Here is an 18,632-nt window from a genome sequence, read left to right as displayed (position 1 = left end):
AAATTACTGTAAGGTGTTACAACTTAAAATTTTTTAAACTTATTAATCTGCTATTCCTAGTACACAATACATTCCCTAATTATTAATTAATTATTATTTCCTTTCAGTATTGATTATCATTTATAATTCATACGTGATCCTCAAAGATCCTTAGAGGAGATTGTTGGTAATAGGTTCCTTGACTACTCCCGTCATTTGTTATGCAATCATATCTGTAATTAAACATGCTCTAAATCGTAGAAGGGATAAAATTTTCATTTGTAACCCTTTATCAATGTAGATATAAGGGGTTAAGGGCAATAAAGTTGCTGATCAGCTCACTAACTTATACATCTCAAACCATATTGATAAATTAATTTTTTTAATGTATTTTATTTTTCTCTCTCCTTATGTTATTTTGTTTGCCTTATTTTTACTTCTTTCGCTGTAATTTTTATTTTCTTTTGTTTCAATTTAGAAGGGAAACTAGTGTCTGGCTTTTTCTGAGGACTTTCCCTCTGGGTGAACTGAGTAATCTGGAGCTGCGGTCCTTAAAGGATGAGCTGGCCCTAGTCACTCCCTTTTTTGTTTTGTTTTTTAATTCGTCATTGGGTTCTGCATATTTGTTTTCAACCGGTACTGTTGACCTCATGGTATTTTGATTTACTTTTGTTATACCACAGGTGCCATTTTCGCTTGTTGAGACAATTAATGAAGCAGTAATTATTTTTTGGTTGATTCCAAGTATCGATATAAATTTATTTTTTCAGTGACATAGTATTGTTGGAGGGTCAGGTTTAATGCATTTTATGCTTTTGATAAAATACTGGCTTTCATACTATATCCAGTATATTATATGAAAAGGAACATCATATAAACTAAATAGCTGATTTTGATTCTAAATGTCCTATTCTTTTCATTTTAAGATATCAATAAATGGGTTTTTATCAAGGTGCAATGATTGAACGTATTAGTATTTGGTTACATTTATGACAGATGCCTTCGGTAAATTTGGTAGTTCTTTTTCACCTGGAATCAACAGTTTTGATGCTCTATCTATTCTATATCGTTCCGCTGATTTGTATTTAAGAACTTCTGCAACTTCTGTCATGAATAGTTGTCGCAGTTGTCTTTTTCCACATATTCCTTTTTTGATTGTTTTACAATGAAATTTTATAGTATGTGTACTCTCTTCAACTCTCATTTCTACTTTTGTATTATATTTGCATTGGTATATTATCCCTTTCAGTCACGAAATTAAAATAATTGAGAACGTAGTACAAGATTTCTGATTAATAAAATTCAGAATGGCGCCTAAATGATTTTAAATTAATTTGTTCCACAAATGTTTCAAACTAATAAATTTGAGAATAGTCAGAGAAAAATTTTCTATCAACTAAATCATCTTATTTGGAAGATTTAGACCATACTCTTCTGAAAAATGTTTTATCCAATTTTTCGTTAGTAACTTACAAAAAAAATTAAATAACAATAGTTTTCGTTAGTAAATCTTATTTATGAAAATAAAAAATTTAAAAAAATTAGTTTAAAAAAAGATGATAAATATACTCTTGATTAGAATGGTTTTTTTATAATATTGCATTATTTTTTATTCTCCATTCAATGATTTTTTTTCTTTATCTATAAAATTATGATTTCTTACCTTTTTTTGATTGACGTTTACATAACTTACATTTATACTTGTCCAATACATCGTTAGTTATTCTTTTTGCTGGTCGGAATAGGGGATTTTCTTCATCGTCTGAGTTTATTTCTCCTTTGTAGATACACTGTCTGTGAAATTTTATATAACAGTCTTCGCATGTAATGCTTTTTTATCTGATACTATAAATTCACAGTATGCACAATATTGTGATCGGTTTTCTTTATTAATTAATAATTCGTTTGCAACAAGTTTTCTAAATTCAATTGGGTTAAAATTTTCATCCATTTCTATCCCATTTGCATACTTATCCAAGCAGTACTTTAAGAACACTCCGCAACTATCTTCATCATCTTCAGGTTGATATGGTCGCTTTTTCGTATATTTTTCATTTTTCTAATTAATTTTTTTCAATTCCTTAAATGTAGAATTCACATCGCATACTTCAATAAATTCATGAAATACTTTAGTTACTTACCATTAATTAATTTAATGGATTAAAAGTAATTATTCCTCGTAAGTAACTTGAAGTACAATTTATATACTGTCTAATGACCAAAGTTGAAAGTTGCTTCACTACATCTTTTTTGTGAAGTGGACAATTTACACGCTCCATACGTACTTCTTTTCCTGTTAAGGAAACTGCTTTTGTTGTAATTCCGACAGTTGCGTTTATGTTTAAAATATTTTTTCTCAAAATACATCTAATGTCATTCAATAATTCTTTAAAATTATTGGATGAAATAGATGAATAATGGATTTTTGAACATTCTAAACAATTTTGCAAAGTCGGATTTTTTTTTCTTAACAGTTTAATGCCAAAATTAATGTCACCAATCACTCTCCCTTTTTCTGGAATGGCATCTTTGTTATTTTGTCCAGTGGGTGATAATTGATGGAGAAACCCCTTACGGACGGCTGGTTCCGTATTGTCACTTTTGGAAATATATGTGTCCCATGGAATGAAAAACTTTCCTTCATCATCTTGACAATTTGCATCATTAATATGATAATTGGATACATTATTAATACTAATTGACTTAAAAATTCCAATGAATTGAAAACAAGTAGGTTTTCTATCAGCACTACATCCTCTTACAAGGGAGAAGAAATTTTCAAGGCAATCTTGATTAATAAATTTTGTTTTCAAACTCTTCAAATCATACTCTTAATTTTCTCCATAAAATTAAAAATTTATTAATGGTTTTTTTAAATTTATTAAACATGGTGGTTGTGGTGTTATAGGATTTTCAGTTTCTTTGTTCACAAATCTAAGTCCATTGATGAAGGAAATTGAATCATTAAAAAATTGAGAATGATAACTTGTATCAGTTAGAAGAGTTCGAAAAGGATTGCAAGGATCTTCCTTAGTTTTTCCATTAAATGCATCACAAATTTTGTTAAAAAATGAGAGTATATATGCCTTATTTTCTCCGTCAGCAGGAATCGCTTTCAAACCGATGTCAGTAGATCGTGAAGGACGACCAGCCAATTTACAGATGTAATTCGCCAATGTTCTGTTCTAATGGACCCTCAATCCTCGAACCTAACAATTTTGTCACTGTTTTTATCATAATGTCATCCTAAACCTAGTAATACATCATCCCACATAACAATAACTGCCTTATCCTTATCGGCGTTACAAAATTTGACCGATTTTGTCCAACGGTCTTTCATTTCCTTTGTGACACCTGTGTCCATAGGAATTTTCATCAACATTTTTTTCAAAATCGATGGACAAGGTAAAGACAAAAACTTTCTCAAAAATTTGTAGCACTTTGGAGATTGCTTATAGATAGAAAGTGAAAGAATTTTTTCTTCACCTGAAAATCTTCTTCCATTTTATTTTTTAATTGCATTCTTAAGCAACATCTCCAAAAATTGTTGCTGCAATAGTGACATTTTGTAAAAAGCTTTTTGGTACATTGAAGTTTTGTTGCTTTTCAATTTACGTTTTAAAGACTTTTGCAACCTGATATGAAAATTAAAAAAAAGTTTCATTAAAAAAAATATAAAATAAAGTTTTCTTTTCTTAGTTACAAAAAGTTCTAAATGTTAAAAAATAATAATAATAACATTAAAATTATTTTATTATTAAAACAATAATAATTAAAATATTAAATATGAAACAATTTGTGTTATTTATTTTATTGTTTATTATTAATTATTAAAAATTAATTAATTGATAACATAAAATCGAACTAATAAAACGAACATACGTTAAAGAAGCGAATAAGGCTATCAATGACCATTTGACACTTCTATAAGAGAACAATATTTAAATTGTTTACAAATTCGCAAAATCAAAACATCGAACCATAATTCATTTGAAAAGCTATAATTTATAATTTTGTCGAAAATCATAACAGAAACGAAAATTCATTAAAACTTGACGCTATAAGAAATTTAGATTTACCCAAAATAAAACATTTTTTTCCTACAATATTTTTGAATAGACACTACATAAAAGTTATGAATGTTTTGAGTTTCAAAAAATTTTCAATTTTGAAAAAAAGTTATTTTCTTATATTTATCTCATAATTGTAATTTTTCAAAAATTATAATTATTTATCTATAATTGATAAATAAAACAATAAAATTAATCAATATTATTTTATTTTATGAATCTACATTTAAAAAGCACCTTATAAAATAAAAATGAAATAAAATTTTTTAAAAATTATTTGAATAATTGTTTTGTTTGAAAAATGTCATAAAGCGCTATAAATGTATTTTCACTAGTTCTTTAAACATTTCAAATATGGCAACCAGGCCTGGCCCTGGTGGGTCCGATAGAAATTTACTAACCCGGGGCCAGATCGGTAATCGGGATGACAAGTGGCAATTTCTATACGGGTATATATGAGCAATCACACATGAAAGGATCCCTTACCCATTCATTAAAAATAAATAATTACTATATTATATAATTATGTATTAATTATATTATAATTTAATATATAATATTATTATAATTATATATAATAATTAATTATATACATACATTTATGTTATCGTTGTTTGAAATTCAAAAATTCATTTCAATGCTTTTTAGACATTTTGAATTTATTTCAAAAGTTGAGAAGTCCCGCTTCTGGGGACTACCTAAATGCCATCTACCACCAACAATTCAACTAAGTCATATCAAGCCTATTTCAGGCTGTAAGTTAACCGGGCCTGGTTCGGGTCACGTGTTCATAAGCCACGCACTTTTGGTACCTTGCCACCTTCAAATGCTCTCTAATTGGAGCATTAATTCATTTAATGTGGATTTTGTCTAACTTAAGCAAGGTATCACAATCCGCGTCAGGAAGGCGGATTAAAACAGCCATTACTCCACCAAAGCGTGGTAAAATTCGACACTCCATAGCCAGGTTAGTCTTTCGCAACTTGACCCTCAAGACTGAAACTACATCCTCCTCGGTCGTGCTTTTTTTGTTTACCAAAGCCCTAACCTCGGCTTTGTCAGATAGAGCCGAGGTAAATGCTTGGGCGAACTTGGAGGTATCTCCTCCTTTTTTAACCACAACGAGGACTTCTTTATTAAGGGTCTTCTTTACTTTTAAAACCTCGGTACCAGTTTCTTCTGATTCAACTGAGGTTTTCATGAGCTTCAGGATTTCGAATCTTTATCTTTCGCCCGAAATCCTGACTGCCTCCGTGTTTCTGGGCCTTGAAGGGCGCTTCGGAGCCTCTGCTCGTTTTTGGGCCTTCTTCTTCCAAGCCCTCTTCTTTTTATTAAAGGCAAGCTCAAAACCATCACCGTCCTTTTTGTCACTTTCCTTATCACCGGCCTCTTCAGCAAGCAAAACCACGTTTTGCTGCACCTGTGAGATGAGAGTATTGTCAGGAGCATCCTTGCTCTTGACCCTTTTCTCTTTAGGCGTCATCGGCTGCTGCCTTGCGTCCGGGGTTCCGCTCTCTCTATGGCGCTTTTTAGCTTCACTGAAAGGATGCTGAAGGTTTACAGACTTCAATGTCAACAAAGATGTTTTGACGTTTCTTTTGGGCGGCTAAAAGGTTAGTTAATTAATCGCAGGTTACTACGAATTATTTCGGACGCTTTCTCCAGAGCCGTCATACCGTCTTGAACATCCTTGCTGATATTCTTCTGCCGTTTGCGCGCCTGGCGCATGCAATACCTTCGGTATTGTTTGCAGCTGCTCAGCAACATTCAACTCAAAATTCCTGGTTTCACTTTCCCTGAACCTTGATGCTTTACTTACTGCAGTACCCAAGGAGTCCAATCCTACAGTCTTGTTGTTGCATGATACCGACGCTTGGGAGCCAACAAGCCCACCTCCGACTGCGCCGTTGATGAGGAATCCGACCACCTCAACGACCATATTTTCTATGGTTTCCATATTCATAATTTTTCCATTTTGGTTTATTTGGTCAGGGAATCACCCTGGTTATTGATTGTCCTTTAGTGAAAAGCCCCACGACCACGACAAGGTCTACTAAGAATATCCACGATTCATGGTAGGGGACGACAACCATCGGCAGTGAAATATCATGTTAATTAAATAGTAGTTTAAATATTTTTCATTTTATTAAAGGGTGTCGTTCACTGTTTTCATACCATACATTTTTAAATAATTATTTTAAACTCTTATCAAAGTATTTTTTAATTTTAAACTTATATACTACAAATTTTAACCTAAATCTTCTATTTGAAATTTTTTTATTAATAAATCTTTAATAAATTCTAAAGTATGCACAGGGTGTCGGTCACTGTACCCGTTACCCTATCTGTGTTTTGAAAAAAAATTTAAACCACTTTAGAAATTTTGAGCCTAATGTAAATTCAATGTTTACATTTTTTTAAATTCCTCTATAATTAATCAAACCTAATTTAAATTCAAAATGCATTATAATTGTACAACTATCTTATAATCTCTCTAACAAAAGGCTCTTAGCTCGTATTATTTTATTAAATTAATTAAAACCTTAAAACATTATTTTCAGGAACAATGCTCAGTAGTTGGACTAAACATACACTTCACTGCTGCCTTTTAATAACAGTAATTTTAGTATTTGAATACGTATCAGGAGGATTAAGATGGAATGCTACTGAAAAAGATGAATTAAATCCATGGATTGAATATGGATATTTTGGAGCGGCAACACTTTATTTCCTTCGAATATTAACATTTCTTTCGCTTCCACAAGTACTTTTTAATTTTATCGGTCTTTCCATTTATAATGCTTTTCCCGATAAAGTTGAACTTAAAGGCTCACCATTACTTGCGCCATTTATATGCATAAGAGTTGTAACACGTGGTGATTATCCACAATTAGTAAAGACAAATGTCAATAGAAATATGAATAAATGCATTGAAGCGGGTCTTGAAAATTTTCAAATTGAAGTTGTAAGCGATAAACCAATTGGCTTAGTTGCACATAGAAGAATTCGTGAAATAGTTGTGCCTTTAAATTATTGTACTTCAAGTGGAGCACTTTTTAAGGCACGCGCATTACAATATTGTTTGGAAAATAATGTCAATGAATTAGCTGAAAATGATTGGATTGTTCATTTAGATGAGGAAACACTTTTGACGGAGAATTCCATTAGAGGAATTCTTAATTTTGTTTTAGATGGAAAACATCAATTTGGTCAAGGTTTAATAACATATGCAAATGAAAATGTTGTTAATTGGATTACAACATTGGCAGATAGTTTTCGTGTTGCTGACGATATGGGAAAATTAAGATTACAATTCACTTTATTCCATAAACCTTTGTTCAGTATGAAAGGATCGTATGTTGTTACTCAAGTGAGTATTTTTCAATTACGTTTCTTTTAAAGTTAAATTTTTTGAAACAAGTGAATTTCTTTTTTTCTAAATATATTTTTGTATTAGAAATGTTAATTAATTCTTGGCAAAATTGTATATTTTTTGCATTAAAAAAATATTTTACCATTAAAATTCAAGTAGTTTTGGAAAAAAATTAAATTTAACAATTTGAGATTAAAAACAATTGTTTTATATAAATCTAATTGAATTTTATCATTTATAAAGGAGAATCAGTGAAACAGTCGAAACAAAAGTTAGTCTATTATTTTAGAATATTTAAATATAAAAATCATTAAAACTTTAAAAGTAATTCAATGCAAGTATAAAAACTTTAATTTTTAACATTTTAAGCACTTTTGCAATTCATTTTTCTCTGTCCTACTAACAGTTAAAAAATAATATTATTTATGAAATTTTTTCGATTTTTTCTTAATAATTTAAATATTTAGTCTCAAAAATTTAATTTTCATTTAGCAAAATATTCACTTAACAGAATTTGGATTTAACTGAATTCACATTGAACAGAATTTTTACTTAAAAGAACTTTTATTTAACTGAATTTTTATTTTAAAAAATTCCAATTTAATCAAATTTTCATTTAACAGAATTCTTATTTTTTTCTTTTTATTAAACTTTATTTGATAGATTTTTTTTGTACGAATTGTCATTTGATAGAAATTTTGAAAACACTGAATTTTCATTTGATCGAAATTACAAATGGCCGAACAAATGTCCGATAGAAAAGTTTTGTCAAGAATTTTAAAATTAATCAATTACAATTTTCTTTATTATTTCTGATTGATTAATTTTAAAATTTGTGCCAAAACTTTTCTGTCTGATATTTGTTCGGACATTTTCAATTTCGGTCAAATGAAAATTGGATGATTTTATAATTCTCTCAAATGTCAATTCGTACAAATGAAACTTCCGACAAATAAAGTTTCTATGTTATGGAAATTCTGATATTTAAAAATTTGACTAAGTAGAAATTATATTAATAGAAAATTCTGCTAAATAATAATTTCCAGTCAAAATTAAAAATTTTTTCCCTAACCTTGATGAAAATATTTCATGAGGTTTTCAATAACAGGCCTCGGATTGCACGACTTATTCGACTTTTTTTATTATTCGAAATTTATATGATTTAAAACAGTTTTCAATTGAAAATTCAATTATAATCTAAAGTTTTTAAAAAAAAATTTCACCAATTCAAAATGAAAGTTTCAATTAATAATCTCCTGAAATTCAATTATTATTTTTAAAAACTTTAACTCGAAATCATCTAAAATACAATTATTTCTTAATGGATCTAAAATTCTTTTTTAAATAATTTAATTTTAATAATTTTAATCAAGATTTTCGAAAATTCAATTATTAAAAGCATTTTCCAATTCAAAATTCTCTAAAATTTAATTATTATTTAAAGCATATAAAATATTTACAGAAATTCCAATTTACGAAAATTTTCATTAAGAGCATTTGAACCTTCGTGACGTCACAAATCATGGCGCATGACACGCAAACTTCTCAGGTATGTGAAAAGCACAATTTTGAATATTTTTTAAAAAAACCTTTTGGAAAATGTTCAGAATAACATAGACTCTGTCTGTTATGTGCGGAAAATTCAAAATTTTGCGTTTAAAACGTTTTTTAAACAATGTTAAGGTCACAAATCATGGCGCATGACACGCAAACTTCTCAGGTATGTGAAAAACCCAATTTTGAATATTTTTTAAAAAAACCTTTTGGAAAATGTTCAGAGAAACATAGACTATGTCTGTTATGTGCGAAAAATTCAAAATTTTGCGTATAAAACGTTTTTTAAACAATGTTTAAGTTGGTTGTCACAAGTAAGGAAAAATACACGAATTGCTTATATGTAGGCATTGTTTAAAAAACCTTTTAAACGCAAAATTTTGAATTTTTCGCACATAACAGACACAGTCTGTGTTATTCTGAATATTTTTCAAAAGGTTTTTTTAAAAAATATTCAAAATTGTGCTTTTCACATACCTGAGAAGTTTGCGTGTCATGCGCCATAATTTGTGACCTTAACATTGTTTAAAAAACGTTTTAAACGCAAAATTTTGAATTTTCCGCACATAACAGACAGAGTCTATGTTATTCTGAACATTTTCCAAAAGGTTTTTTTAAAAAATATTCAAAATTGTGCTATTCACATATCTGAGAAGTTTGCGTGTCATGCGCCATGATTTGTGACGTCACGAAGGTTCAAATGCTCTTAAAAATATCCTGAAATTCAATTAGTTCCAAAAATTTTATTTAAATTTCTTCGCTAAATTGATATTTTTAATTTCTTTTATACAGTTTTTTAACAATTCAGGAAAATTAAAAGATTTTTAATTAAAAATACTCTAAAATTCTATTATTCTTTAAAGTTAGTAAAAAAAATTTTATCAATTAAAATTTATGAAAGTTTGAATTAAAAATCTTCTGAAATTTAATGACTTCCAAAAAAAATTTTAACTCGAACTCTTTCAAATTAAATTAGTAATTGAATAATTAATTGAATGTTAATTTAATTGAAAATATTTTTCCCAAATTTTTATCATAATTCTTTATTTAATTAATTATTAATTAATTATTAATTTAATTCAATTACTTAAATCGTTTTTTAATTAATGTTTATATTTACAACAAAATTATAATTTTTGAAATCTCAGAAAATGAAATTAATTCTAAGAATTTTAAGTGTAACTTCATCAAAATTCAATTATTTAAAACATATTTTAGTTGAAATTTCTCTAAAATTGAATTATTGTCTGAAATTTGCAAAAAAAAATTCATTAATTCAAATTTACAAAAGTTTCAATTGAAAATCTTCTGAAATTAAATTATTTTTATAAAACTTAAATCAAACTCTTTCAAATTCAATTTTTTTTTAAATTTTAATTCAAAATCTTCTAAAATTTAATTATTTCACAAATTTTTATTTAAAATTAAATTAATTTTGTTTTTAATAATATTTTAATGAAATTCTTTAAAAATTTAATTATTTCAAACATTTTTCAAAATTCTGAATTCGAATTGGAAATTTTCTTTTTTTTTAATGTTTTAAATTATTTTTGAAAATTTGTTCTGAAACTGAATTGAAATCTTGAAAAATTTGTCTCAGTTTAATTTGGTGGTTTAAAACGAAAAATTGTTGAAAATATTTCTGTGAAAAATTCTGATTAAGGAATTAATAAATTTTTATTTAATTTTTAAAAACAAATTGTTAATAATAACAAAATATTTATCAACTAATTAAATTTATTGAAAATAAAAAAATGAACTTTTTAGACTTTTCTTGTAATGTAAATCGACTAAAATGATTATTTTTTCTTTTAAAAGTCGATCCGAGATCTACAATTATAAAAATGTGAGACAATAATTTTTAGAAGCAAAAGTTTTAATTGAATATTTCAAAAATTATAATTTTAGTAGTATTTTTAGAAATTTGATATTTTTTCAGTTCTTTTACTATCTTTTTTTTAAATTCCCTGATTTCCCTAACCAATCTCACTTTTCCTGACTTTTCCATGATTTCCCTGACCCGCGGCAACCCTGATAATAATATTTTTTATCTGTTAGAACAGAAAAAAATGTATTTCAAAAATACATGGCTTTTGATGACATTAAATTTTTTAAAAAAACCGCAACTTTCATAATGTTTATCAAACGAAAAAATAAAAAAATACGTATTTTCTTATTTTTCATAAAAATTTCGAAAAAAAATGTTCCAATTAAAAAAGAAATTGTACGCCCCATTTATTAAATAATAAATTTTTACAATTTTACAGATGTCTGCTGAAAAGCAAGTGTCATTTGACAATGGATTAAATGGTTCGATATCTGAGGATTGTTTTTTTGCAATGAAGGCATTTACTCAGGGTTATACATTTAATTTCATTGAAGGTGAAATGTGGGAAAAATCACCATTCACATTATGGGATTTTGTTCAACAAAGAAAAAGATGGTTACAAGGAATATTATTAGTTGTTCATTCAGAGGCAATTCCATTAAAAAAAAAATTACTATTGGGTATCTCTTGTTATTCATGGGTGACAATGCCACTATCAACATCAAATCTTGTCCTCGCTGGTATTTGTCCAATTTCATGTTCACCAATAATAGACTTTTTATGCGCATTCATTGGTGCCGTTAATATTTATATGTACATTTTTGGTGTTGTAAAATCATTTTCATTGTATCGATTTGGCTTTGCTAGATTTCTTCTTTGTATTTGTGGTGCACTTTCAACAATACCATTTAATCTTATTATTGAAAATGTCGCCGTTATTTGGGGTCTTATTGGTAAAAAACATAAATTTTATGTTGTCAAAAAAGAATTTATGGTATGATGTATCAATTTGACATTTAAATTCATGTACAAAATATTAAGTCATTTTTTTTTGTTTACAAAAAAAAAGGTCCATAAAAGCTTTTTTTCTCTATATATTGTATGTTATGTGTGTACAAAAAAAATAATTTTTATTATAAAAGCATTTATGGACTTTTGGGTAATAAAACAAAAAAATTTTCAATTTCCCAATTGTGTAAAAAAAAAATTGAATTTGCAAACGTAAGTTACATATTTTTATGTATATGTGACTTGAAAATGAAAAGCAAAAAAAAAAAAAAAATTCATTTACGCTACAATCTACCAAATGCAAATTATTGTTTTTCTTTCGTTAAGTTTTGAAATATCGAAACTGATCTCATCATGATGATTAATCAAAACGCCACTTAAAAAAAAAATTTCGATATTTCTAGTCTTAGGTAGAATTATTTAATTAAAACGATTTTGTCTAAAACTCGTTCTATTAAAAAAAAAAAAAGAAAAATTCGATCCGACTTTTCGTTGACAAAAAATTGTTTTTACATCAAGTTTTCACAAAAACTGTTATTTCTTTCTATTTTAAATCTGCATGTAAATTAATTTCCAAAGGGCAAATAAAATTAAAATTTATATTTTAAAAAATTTTCAATTACATTTTAAAATAATTTTATTACTCAAATTTTTAAATTTTTAAAAAAATTTTTTGTTTTACAATTTTTCTTTAAATAACTTTTTTTTCTATCGGATCGGATTCTAATTCGATTTAAATCTATTTTGTAAATGTCAAAAAGAAAAAAAAAACTCGACTAAATCAAATTGATTTGAACTTCCAAGGTAAAATTTTAAGTAATAATTAATATTTATATTAGACATTAAATAAGTGTATAAAAAATAGAATATTTTTTAAATATTTTAAACATTAGTTATTAATAGTTTGGTATAAGAGTTGCCAAAATGTCACAAAACTTTAATCGAATTTTTAAAAATTGAAAATGTTCAATTCGAGTGAAGACTTCAAATATTCGACTTTCAAATGTTTTGGAAAGTTGATTTTTAATTTACACACACGCTTAGCTTATTTTCAAGCAAAACAATATTACGTTCCTTAATATAAACAATTATAATAGTGCTTTATAAAAAGTATAAATTATAAAATTTACAAATATGTATATAAAAATAATATAAATATAATTTTTATTATCTAAGTTTTTGTCCGGAGATTTTTAATTTGAAAATTTGCAATTTTTGCAAATTTCAATGTATGTAATTTAAATAATATACACAGTATTACATGAAGAAAGAGCTTTAGATTATTTTTTTTTGTGCATTAAGGAAAGAAAATCGAAAAGTCTTTAAAGACATTTAGAAAGGAAAAATTATAAAATTTTTGACAATTTGAAATTTATAAATTGAATTCGAATTTCATTATTGAAAATAAAGTCCTTATTGCACAAATAAAAATATTTTTTTAAGTTACGTATGAAAGTGTCTTTTTTTTATAAAGTCGTCAAAAAATACCAAAATGTGAACTTTGCAAAAAAAAAAAAAAAAAAAAACAATGTCAAATTTCAAATACAATACTAAAGTCTTTTGTTTATATTTAAGTTTCAACTGAAATCACTTTAGAAAAAATGAAAAAACATTTTTAATTGACAAGTCATATTTGTGATATATTACCAATAAAAGAAAAAACTTACAACAGTATTTTTTCCAGTGAAATTATTTATTTCATCATTCTTCTTGCTTTCCAATGGAAAACTAAAAAAAGTTTATTTTTCTGTCTTTTTGCAACAAATTTGAATATTGCATTTTCTTTTTAATTTTGTCAATTTTTCTACAACAAATTAACGTTTGTTTTTTTTTTAAGGTGCAAAAATTTGCCATCAAAATCATTAACAAAAAATTTTTTCATTTCATTATGTAAAATATAACAACGAAAGTAAGTATCTAAAAAAATTTGAATTATGAACTAAAAAAGTGATTTTTGTCAAAAACCGAAATGACTGATTTTTGAAAAAAAGAATTTTTATTTAGTCGAACTTTTAAACAATATAAGTACATAACAGAATTTTCATTTTGCAAAATTTTCATAATACAATGTTTTAATTAAGTGCGTTTTTTAATCTAATTTTTATTTAGCAAAATATTCACTTAACTGAATTCACATGTAATAAAATTTCTATTTGACAAAACTTTTATTTAGGCAAATTTTCAATAATGAGATTTTTTATTTCAACGAATTATTATTTAGAATTTTCTTTTACATAATAGAATTTCTACATAGACAAATTTTTAAATAGCAAAATTTTCATATCATCGAAACTTTAATTGTCGGAAGTTTCATTTGTACGAATTGTCATTATTGGGAGAATTATAAAATCATCCACTTTTCATTTGACCGAAATTGCAAATGTCCGAACAAATATACCGACAGAAAAGTTTTATCGCGAATTTTAAAATTAATCAATCAGAAATAATCAAGAAAATTGTAATTGATTAATTTTTCAAATTCCCGCCAAAACTTTTTTGTCCAACATTTATTCGGTCATTTACAATTTCGGTCAAATAAAAATTCGATGTTTTCAAAATTTCTATCGAATATGACAATTCGTACAGAAAAAAAACCTGGCAAATGAAGTTTCGGTGAAAACAAAAATTCTGGAATTTAAAAATTCGACTGAATGAAAATTCTGTTAAATGGAAATTTGATTAAATTGAAATTTTTTTTAAAATGAAAATTCAGTTTAATAAAAGTTGTATTAAATCAAAATTATGTTGAGTGAATATTGTACTAAATGAAAATTAGATTTTTCAAATTAAATATTTAAATTATTAATGAAAAATCGAACAAATTTCATATATAATATTTTTTAAGAACAATCAGTAGGACAAAGAAAAATACATTTCACTCTATTCAAAAAATTCTAATTTAACCAAATAATAATTTAGCAGAATTTTTATTCAACAAAAATTTAAATTAGCAAAATTTTCAATTACCAAAATTTTCAATCCCCTAAATATAGAAATAATTAAATTTTATTATTTTATAAAATTTACTTAATTCAAATAAATGAACAGTGCAAAATACTATTTGATAGTAAAAAAAAAAAAACTTTTAAAATTGATAAATCGATAAAATTAATAGTAGGTAATTAAATAATTGAAGCTTTTAAACAATTGGATTAGGTGAATAAATATTTTTTTTTATTTATTATATCCGAAATGATACATAAAGTAATACAAACAAAATGAATATGTTACACCAATGGAACAGTAAAGTGAAGTTATTGCCAATGGTAAGAATGGTAATTTTTCACCAAATAAAAGTTGGTGTAAAATTGATTCATATATTATTAATAGCGGAAGATTTGCAATGTAAATCCATTCGTAAATAAGAAGAATATTTTTTTTAAATCGTTGAATTAACAATGCAATGGTACAAACGGCATAAAATGTGAATAATAATATTTTTAAAAGAAGTAAATCCTTTGGATAAAGAAGAGGAAAAAGAGCCGTTATTCCTGTTAAACAAAGAATTATAAACACTCTAGCATCATTTTTATTAATTACTGAGAGTACACTGAAAAAAAAGCAAACAGAAACTGATTAGAAAATTATTCAAGCGGGACGCATGAATATTTTCCATATTAAACTCATAAGAATTTTTGTCATTTTGAATTGAAAATTATTGAATTTCTATTTAAGAGAATTTTATAAAGTAGATTTTTATAATTGGATTTTAAAAGGACCTTAATTTGTTTAGAATAACAGCGTTTTTGATTTTGTGGACCAAAGGCCACAAAATCAAAAACGCTGTAGATTTTTATATTCAACTGAATTTTCATACAAAAGAATTGTTATTTTTCTTAATTTTTATGTAACAGAATTTTTATTTATAGTCGAATTCGATTAAGTGGAAAATTATTCATGCGTCCTATTCAAATAAGGTAAGAAAAAACACATTTTAAAAAGAAAAATTAATTACCTGAGTGCAATAATCGACGTAAGAATAGCTTTCTCATGAACATGATAACTAAACATAAATGAAGATAGTCCACAAATTACAAGACATCTTATAAAAGAAATTCCACCAGTCAATTCATCTTTAAATGCAAGTTTTAAAAGCGATGGCTGCAAAGAAGAAACTTTTTATAAATATTACTATTGTATTTAATAATAATAATAATATTTAAATATTCATACAGAAATAAATTGTAACCTAATCGTAAAAATTTACAAAAATAAATCACTTTAAAATTATTTTATTACTTAATAAAATAAAAGTAAATTTATTTTTTAAAAATAAATCATAAGCATTTGAATTAGTTTTAAAATTAGTTTGACAAAAAAAAATAAAGAAAGTAAATGGTGATCATGAATTTCTCATAAAAATTTTCATTTTGATTAAAAATTTGATTTTGAATTAAAAATTTTTATTTCAAAGAATTTTATTAGATACTATAATTAATTTTCAGACAATTTTTTTATTTTTTGAATTAACATTTGACGAAATTTCTTCTTAAACGAATTTTTACTTAACAAAATTTTATCAAATTTCCATTTGTCAGAATTTTTCTTTAACCAATTTTCTCTTTTTTTTTTAACTTTTTATTTAAAAAATTTTATGTTAAAAATTCTTATTTAACTAAATATTAATTTAGCAAAATTTTAATGTAAATGAATATTAATTTTGTAGAATTCTCATTCAATAGAATTTTAAGTGATTCGAATTTTCAAAAGCCAAAATTTCCTTTTCATCAAATTTTTGTCCGAATTTTTATTTGCACGAATTATCACATTTAATAGAATTCTTACATAACGCTGAATTTCCATTATTGTCCGAAATTGCAAATAGTCGACAGAAAGATTTTGCCGTGAATTTTTGAAAATAATCAATCAATTAATTTTAAAATTCGCGCATTGGCTATTTGCAGTTTCGAACAAATGGAAATTCGTCACCTTTGGCATTTAAAGAATTCCATCAAATAAAAAATCTTGGGATTAAAAATTTGGACAAATGAAGATTAAGTAAATTGAAAATTCTGTCATTAAAAAATTTCAATCACTTAATTAAAATTCTGTTGAAATTTTTCTGAATTCAGTGAAATTCGAATTTTTTAAAATAAAAATTTGTATAAAGAGAAAATTTGTAAAATAAAAATTTTGTTAAATAAACATTTGGTACCTAAAAATTGTATTAAGAAACAAAATTTCGTTAAGGAAGAAATTCTGTTAAATGCTAATTTGAAAAATGAAAATTAGTGTAAAAAAATAATTATAATTATTAAAAATTTTTTAAATAAAACTTGTAACTAACAATTTTTTCAGGAAATTCATACGCCAGAATAAAATGATATCTGATTATTTTCAAGCTGAAATTTCATTTTATAACTGATGATAGGTAAAATTTTAATGTGTTTAGATAGACTTGACAATTTTATAGTTAAGTAATTGAAAATTTACCATCATAAATAGAATTGTAATTGAAAATGTTGCAATTGGAGATGGAGTAGGAAGTAGAAGAAATGACTGTTCTTGAACAAGTCCGCCTGTTAATCTTGCTGAATTTTCCTCTACATGCCAACCAAGATTTTTCCATAATACCACTAATAGTTTATCAAATCCTGCATATAAAGCCCAAAAATTGGCAGCCCAATAAGCGTGAAGCAGTCCTCGTTTAAATGGAAATAGACGTGAGAAAACCTAGAAAAAATGAGATTTTTAAGTATATTTTCTTTTCTTACAAATATTTGTCGTGGAATTTTGCAATAGATTATTTAATTTTTAAATTCCCGCCGAAATATTTCTGTCGATTCTTTGGTCACCCATTTGCAATTTCATATACAAATGGAAATTCAGCATTTTAACAAATCTATCAAATAACAATTCGTATAAATAAAAATTTGGACAAATGAAAATTTTGTAAATTTGAAATTCTGTCATTGAAAAATTTGAAACGTTAAAAATTCTCTTAAATGAGAATTCTGCTTAATTGATATTCAATTAAATTAGATATTTTAATTTTACATAATTTTAATTCAATCGAATTTTATATTATTGGAATTTTTAACTGTCAGAAATTCCAATTAACTGAATTTTAATTTATCCAAGTTTTTAATTAATAGAATTTTTAAGACGACGAATTTTCATTTACCCGAAATTACAAATGGCCGAACAAACAGTCGACAAAAATATTTTGGCGTAATTTTGAAAATTGACCAATCACGATTTTCTTGATAATTTCTAATGGGTCAATTTTAAAAATAGCGCCGAAATCTTTATGTCGATTGTTTATTCGGCCATTTGTAATCTCGGGTAAATGAAAATTAACTGTGACTTAATAATTCTATCAATTAAAAATTCATATAAATAAATAATTTGGATAAATTAAAATTCGGTGAATTGAAATTTTTTGTCATTTAAAAATTCGAATCACATAAAATTCGATTGAATGATGATTAAATATTAAATTGAAAATTTGCTCAAATTAAAAATTCTCTTAATGAAATAAAATTATAAATTACCTGAGGAAGTTGAGATTTAAAAGGCCAGAAGGAAATCAATAATGTCGTCAAAACGATAATGGCAAGCTGAAGAAATCTTCTAATAAAATATTGACGCTTTAAGCACCATTTTAAAAGCCATACAACGTAAGCAGGCGCTACGTATACATAAATATGTTTTAAATTAAGTAAAATTGAAAACCAAGCTGCACCTTCTAAAATATTTTTCTGAAATCACATATAAATTTTATTAGAAAACATGGAAAATTAATGTAAATTTAGCAAAGAAAAGTTGTCATTTTTTATTGAATAGATTCTGTATTTAGATCTATTGTGTATTGTGTGAC

At 25.7% G+C, this 18,632-nt stretch overlaps 2 protein-coding genes across 3 annotated transcripts in view; one reads left to right on the top strand and one right to left on the bottom strand.

Moving 5' to 3' along the window:
- LOC127278136 (beta-1,4-mannosyltransferase egh) overlaps positions 1-18,632 on the top strand; it is a 282,071-nt gene that overhangs the window by 12,155 nt on the left and 251,284 nt on the right. Inside the window, exons 2-3 of one of the 2 annotated variants that reach the window (XR_007842448.1) lie at positions 6,611-7,419; positions 11,244-11,857. Coding sequence is in view for 1 of the 2 variants with exons in the window: in XM_051299694.1 (XP_051155651.1) it covers positions 6,616-7,419; positions 11,244-11,804 (1,365 nt within the window). In the remaining variant the exon portion in view is untranslated. Of the gene's footprint in view, positions 1-6,610; positions 7,420-11,243; positions 13,487-18,632 lie in introns of those variants that run through there. The other variant, XM_051299694.1, reaches the window with a different exon arrangement.
- The window catches only part of LOC127278135 (probable dolichyl pyrophosphate Glc1Man9GlcNAc2 alpha-1,3-glucosyltransferase), a 51,571-nt gene continuing 47,903 nt past the window's right edge, over positions 14,965-18,632 (bottom strand). The window contains exons 4-7 of the mRNA XM_051299693.1: positions 18,307-18,513; positions 17,246-17,485; positions 15,768-15,913; positions 14,965-15,362 (exon numbers count right to left, since the gene is read on the bottom strand). Coding sequence (XP_051155650.1) covers positions 14,987-15,362; positions 15,768-15,913; positions 17,246-17,485; positions 18,307-18,513 — 969 coding nt within the window. The 3' untranslated portion in view covers positions 14,965-14,986. The remainder of the gene's footprint in view (positions 15,363-15,767; positions 15,914-17,245; positions 17,486-18,306; positions 18,514-18,632) is intronic.

Source organism: Leptopilina boulardi, unplaced genomic scaffold, assembly GCF_019393585.1.
Source record: "Leptopilina boulardi isolate dan_hultmark-lab unplaced genomic scaffold, ZJU_Lbou_2.1 LbouV2_195, whole genome shotgun sequence".
NCBI classification, from domain to species: Eukaryota; Metazoa; Arthropoda; class Insecta; order Hymenoptera; family Figitidae; genus Leptopilina; species Leptopilina boulardi.
The sequence above is the reverse complement of the archived record's forward strand: the minus strand, read 5'-3'. Positions and strand labels throughout refer to the sequence as shown.